This window comes from Lactuca sativa, chromosome 3, assembly GCF_002870075.4.
Source record: "Lactuca sativa cultivar Salinas chromosome 3, Lsat_Salinas_v11, whole genome shotgun sequence".
Classification (NCBI taxonomy): Eukaryota; Viridiplantae; Streptophyta; class Magnoliopsida; order Asterales; family Asteraceae; genus Lactuca; species Lactuca sativa.
Window position 1 is genome coordinate 19571067 of NC_056625.2, and position 5904 is coordinate 19576970.

General features: G+C 35.4%; 2 protein-coding genes across 2 annotated transcripts; one reads left to right on the forward strand and one right to left on the reverse strand.

Annotated features, from left to right (window-relative positions):
* The first annotated feature begins 265 nt into the window (after positions 1–265).
* On the forward strand, positions 266–2707 carry LOC111919016 (mediator of RNA polymerase II transcription subunit 10b). The gene is made up of 5 exons (XM_023914626.2): positions 266–597; positions 756–836; positions 935–1037; positions 2351–2440; positions 2540–2707. The coding sequence occupies exons 1-5, from the start codon at positions 353–355 to the stop codon at positions 2609–2611; spliced, it is 591 nt and encodes a 196-aa protein (XP_023770394.1). The 5' UTR covers positions 266–352; the 3' UTR covers positions 2612–2707.
* LOC111919023 (homeobox-leucine zipper protein ATHB-7) lies at positions 2672–3766 on the reverse strand. The gene is made up of 2 exons (XM_023914639.3): positions 3129–3766; positions 2672–3024 (listed from the first exon to the last, which is right to left on the reverse strand). The coding sequence occupies exons 1-2, from the start codon at positions 3423–3425 to the stop codon at positions 2809–2811; spliced, it is 513 nt and encodes a 170-aa protein (XP_023770407.1). The 5' UTR covers positions 3426–3766; the 3' UTR covers positions 2672–2808.
* Positions 3767–5904: the final 2138 nt, after the last annotated feature.

Sequence of the window (5904 nt, forward strand, 5' to 3'; positions counted from 1 at the left end):
ATACAAATGCATGAGGTTTTAGCAAATTATTATCTCATATGAATTACCATTGATTATGCGTGATTAATTATTAAGAAGGTGAAAAGGTTTGGGGGTTTCAAATGCATGAGTTTTTAATAAATTATTGTGGGGGGTTTCAAATGCATCACAATCAAAGAAAAATAGAAGCTTTATAAGTACGTAAAATATTAAACTATATAATTATTTCACTTGTGTAAATTAAATAGAAGGAAATTAAGTGAATGAGGACCGTTTAAAACGAAAACGGACGGTTGGTTAGGGCCTTTGTATTGAAACCGGCGACCCAAGACCCGCAAGAAATCTCTCGATTTGTATTGAAACCGGAACAGAGATGGAATCCTCGCAGACCACCGGAGCAGCAGCCTCCGGCGGTAATGGTACGCTTAACCCCCAAAACAACGATGCTTCACCTGCTGAATCAACAGTTACGGCAACTACTTCGTCATCCGACGATCCCAAGCAAAACCTAAACCAAGTCATAAATTCAATTCAGAAAACCCTAGGAACCATCCATCAGCTCTACCTCACTGTCTCTTCCTTCAACGTTTCCTCCCAACTCCCGCTTCTCCAACGCCTGTAAGTTCTTTACCTGTGTATTTATCAATATGATGTATTTTCTTAACACGAGCCTGTTTCAAGATTGCAATACTGACTCGCTATGTCAAATAAATTCATAATCAAATCATCTGCTTTTACTTATGGAATCTGAAATTTTTTATTTTCTCTATATGCAGAAACACACTTGTTATGGAGATGGATAATATGGCGAAATTGTCAGAGAAGTGTAACATACAGGTTCCGATGGAGGTCTTAAAGTAAGAATACGATAGTCGATAGCTTTTCTATTGAAAACTCTTTATAATGTTTTAAATTATAGTTTTCTGGTGTAATTGAATGAGTTTATACTTTATAGTTTGATTGATGATGGGAAGAATCCAGATGAATTCACGAGGGACGTTTTAAACAGCTGCATTGCTAAAAACCAGATCACTAAAGGAAAAACTGATGCTTTCAAGGTTTGTATGCAACGTTCTGTATGTTTAGTTATCATGAATCTACTAATTTGCACATAACTATATCTCTTTGCATATATAGGAGTTATATTTTCTTGTAGGACTTATTCTGTAGTCTAGAAGCATCTATGCCTCTGTAAAATAAGTTTTTGTGGAAATCTTTAGAGTTAGTTGTGCAGCATACTTTTGCAACTTTTATGCAGTTTAACTTGTATCTTGTTTGCTCTTTGTATCTGTGATCCTGGATTTTGAAACCACTTTAGGATTTTAGGGTTTAGGGCATACCTTCTTCTCTACTTTGAAGGTCTCTATTGTGATTGTTCAAGCAATGATTAATTTTAGTAGCATCTAGGAGTTCCCTTAAATACACTTTCTTTAACGTAGTTAGTCTAGTTAAAGCTGCAAGCTGAGTCAAATATATAGAATTTGACTTCCATCTGGCTCTTCTCTTTTGAAGCAAGTTTCTTATATACATTGTGGGTGTTTGAACACTAAGAAATGGTTGTCTGTTAGAGGAATTCGCTGAATGCTCTGTTCCATTTGTTTTGTTTCTCTTATTTAGTCGTATTCTTATAAATGCATAAAACAATTCTTCCTGCTTATTTATCATTGCTTTACTACCCTCCTGCTCATTAGTCATTAGTTACAACCTAAAAAAAACTTAGCATCAAACCAAAAAACAAAACAAAACAAAACAAAACAAAACAAAACAGGACAAACTTTTATTTACCTTATTAGCAGATGCAACATCTTGGTAATTAGAATATATGCTTGAATCATCTATCAAGTTGTAGTGTAAATAAAAATGGCAACTTGTAGTGGAACACATATCATCTATGTATATGAAACTCAACATAGTCTATTTACCCTTAACCTCTACCACTTTAACCATCCGATTCACAAAATCAACATAGTAAATTACAAACGAAAATGAAAAAAACCCAATAATAATCTATCTATCTATCTGTAGTAGCCACATAGCAATCAATAGTCCATAACCATAGTGGTGTAGTGGTAGCCAAAATGCCAAATAGCGATATAATGGATACGAAAAATAAAATAAATGTTAGAATGAAGAAAGATGCTTCTTAAAAGCCTCTTAAAACAGGCAAAAGAATAGGTGATTAATCTTGTAAGTATTTAGATTAGAGATGTATATATATGTTTGTAGTTGATACATGGATAATCAATCTGCTATTCTGCTCTGCATATATATATATATATATATATATATATATATATATATATATATATATATATATATATATATATATATATATATATATATGATATTATGTATTTACTAATTACTACAGGGGTTGAGGAGGCATCTTCTGGAGGAACTTGAACAAGCATTTCCTGATGAAGTTGAAGATTATAGGGAAATCCGTGCATCTTCTGCAGCTGTTAGTTCTCTAATATCCAAAACCCTAACCCATGTTTTACTATCTTTCCATTTCTTAAATCTTACTTGTAGTTAGTTTCATATGAATATGATGATGCAGGAATCAATGCGCCTTGCACAAGCACAAACCATGTTACCAAATGGAGATGTCAAGCTCAAACCTGAGATCTAGTAAACTTATTGTTAAAAAAACCTTTGTTTTAAACTCTCTCTTTCTCTCTCTATATATATGTAAACAGGTAAACATCAACGTTGATGCTTTCATTTATCTGGTTTTTTTTTTCTTTATATACAACTGTATGCCAACTTCTATGTTGTTTACTCCAGAAACAAAAGCGACACTCTAGTCCTATCATCTATCTCATCTCTTTAGAATTCCAACCACCTCTGAAGATCCATCCCCAAGCTCTCTTCCCATCCTTCAATATCTGCGATTTTGCTTTCTTCTCCAAGGTACAAAAATGGAACCCTAATTTCTTGTTTTTCATGGTTTTCCGTTCGTTCGTTGTTTATCCTATCTTCAGATTCTTCACTGCCACTGCTGCTGTTTCCATTCCTCTCCGCTGCATTTCTCAGCATCTCCAACTAAATCATTCATCAATTAATCTTTACAAAATTAATTACGTCTGAAAGAGCGAAACTAGTTGCGTTGGGTTTGGTGTTTTTGAATTTTGAGGTAGGTAATATACCTGATTAAGCAGTGCCTGATTCTCTTTCTTGAGAGATTCAGACTTAGAAGCAAGCGACTCATAATTGAGCTTCAAGGTGTTGTACTCTTGCTCAATCTGCCTTGATTTTGATCGCGCTCTTTTGTTCTGGAACCATATCGCCACCTGTCGAGGATGTAACCCGAGTTTGTTAGCTAACTGGTGTTTCATCCTTAACTCCGGTCGTGACTCTGTCTCGAACATGTACTCCAAGAAGCTTATTTGTTTATCTGTAAATCTTTTCCGACTTTCGATTTTGCTCTTCCTGCCTTCTGACATTCTTTCTTTCGACTCTTTTGACTCTCTCTTTAACGACTCTTTAGCTTAGCTGGGAGTGTTATGGTGTAAAGGAGTAGTGAGTATTTATTATATATAGTCCCTTCTTTTATATGGGATTTCGAAGGAAGGACAGGTGTACGCGTTGGAATTGACATGGATCTTACCATCTTTGTTTCTTTCTCTTTCTTCTCCATCTATTCTCACTGCATTGATGACTTGTACCTTGTACCTCTACAGTCTACACGTACATGTTATATTTGTGCCAAGTTCTATTTTCTGTAGTGTCACTGTCGCAATACGTGTGTAAACCTTAGTTGGTTATAGACTTATAGTTGTTACAACAGACTGGGACTATATGTAGTTTGATGGTAATTGTAGGGAAGATGAAAGTACAAGTGAGTATAGCGTGGAGGTATTGGTATTAATACTAATAGTGGGACTTGGTAGGTAATAAAATTGAGTGATGGTGGATGTGGGTTCCATCGCCTTTAATTGGATTGACCAAAAGGAAAGGAAGCAAAAAAAAAAAAGAAAAATTGGTGAAGAAAGGAGTGACACGTTTGTGGAAAATGACAAAAGAGATAAGATACTATGTGCCAAATGGGCCAATAAGGTGACGACTTGTGTGATGGGGGAGGGATCCTGATAGCCATTGTGTTATTATATATTTATTATTACTATTTATTATATTCATATGTTATATAAATAAGAAAACGTGTACATGTAACCACTAAACGTTTTTTTTATTTGTTTATTCTTGTCCTTTGGGAAGAAAGAAGTAGGTCTCACCTTCAGATATTTTTATTTTCATTGTTGTGTTTTCACATCAACCGAGTTCTATAGTAAATTTTGTATATTTGGATTTTGGGATAGATTTGCAAATCAGACTAATGAAGAACATCTATCAAATTACTAGTCCTAAAAGTGATGACTGATGAAGGCAAGCTGCTTATGTTTAAAACCATCAACAACCGCCTCATAACTTGAACAACCTTGTCTATTGATTGTTTGGAAATAACAATATACTTTGAAAAGTAATGTATCATTGAATTTAACAGCCTAGTTTTTCAAACATTTAAATAAAATAGTAAATGTGTATTAAAACTACTTTCAACGGATGTCCAACCAATTTTAAAGACCAAATTTTATAAAGTGGTTTTTAGCTATATGTGAGGATGTAGTGTGCAATAGATGGACGCTGTAATGGTGGTACCTTTAGGCCATAGGGTGTAATACTACGCTTACAATATTATTGAGTGTCGTATAATTATAAGGTTCCAAAAAGCTCGTCATGGCGCGCCACGGCTCCAAGGCTTGCACCTGCCGCCAAACTTTGCCAAAACGGCGCGTTAACTCATATATGTGTATAAAAATGAATAATAGTTGAAAATGCATATAAAAATATTAATTATATAGAAAATTGCCGCCTTAAGTCACGCTTTACGAACGTCGTGACTCGCCAAGGCTCGGAAAAGCTTGAGGCTTGACATTGCCGCCAAGTCACGCCTTACATTATTTAGAACCTTGATAATTATTATTTTTCTCACGTGAGTGCCATATCCCACCTTTAATCTACTTTATTTATTTATTCTTAATTGGTCACAAAAAGAAACAAAGAAGGTGCGGTAAAGCTTGTGGTACAGTGGCCATACCACAATGGCAATTGGGGGTCGGTGTTGTGTTCACTGCACACTACGATACCACATCAGCCACATTAGTGTGCAGTTTAGGATGTATCCACCGGCCTTTAGATCACGACTATTTGCATTGTGAGTTGGCACAATGAAGGATGGGAGTGTTCACCACCTCCTTGAACCTGCTCATCTATTTTTCTATGTGCACTCTCAATTTGTACCATATGTTTTAACACTTGTACATTGGGAGTGAGTTTGGAGAGATTAATTATTTGTGTCATGCGCATGGAAGTGAAAGGAAAAGAAAATTAATGTGACATCTATATGAGAAATGAGTTAGAAGGGTTTGAGATAGATGGGCCCCCTCTAGGCCTTCACCTAAAGTAATATTAGGGAAATGCCCCTTCTAGGTCTATATATAAACATGGATTCCGTAGAGCTACATCTAAGGGCTTCGCGAAATTAACTTATGCTCTGAGGAATCAATTTAGCATATGTGTAGAGCTACATCCGAGGGCTCCGCGAAATGGCAATATGGTAAATTAAGGAGGGGCATATGCATAAAATTGACAGATCAATTCCTCGGAGCATAAGCTCATTCCTCATAATAAAAGTTCATTCCTTGGAGGTAGCTCCGCGAAATTGTTCTTTAGATTTTTTTTTGTCACATCGATTCTTCGGAGCATATGTCAATTCCACGGAGCCCTCAAAGGTAGTGTTGCTGTATCCGTGTCTATATGTGAAAAATACAATTTTCTTGTCTATTTTTTGTAATCTACCGCCAAAAAATGTCTATATAAGTCCATTTCCCATAATATTATTAGGTTTGAAAAGCTTGTTGGACG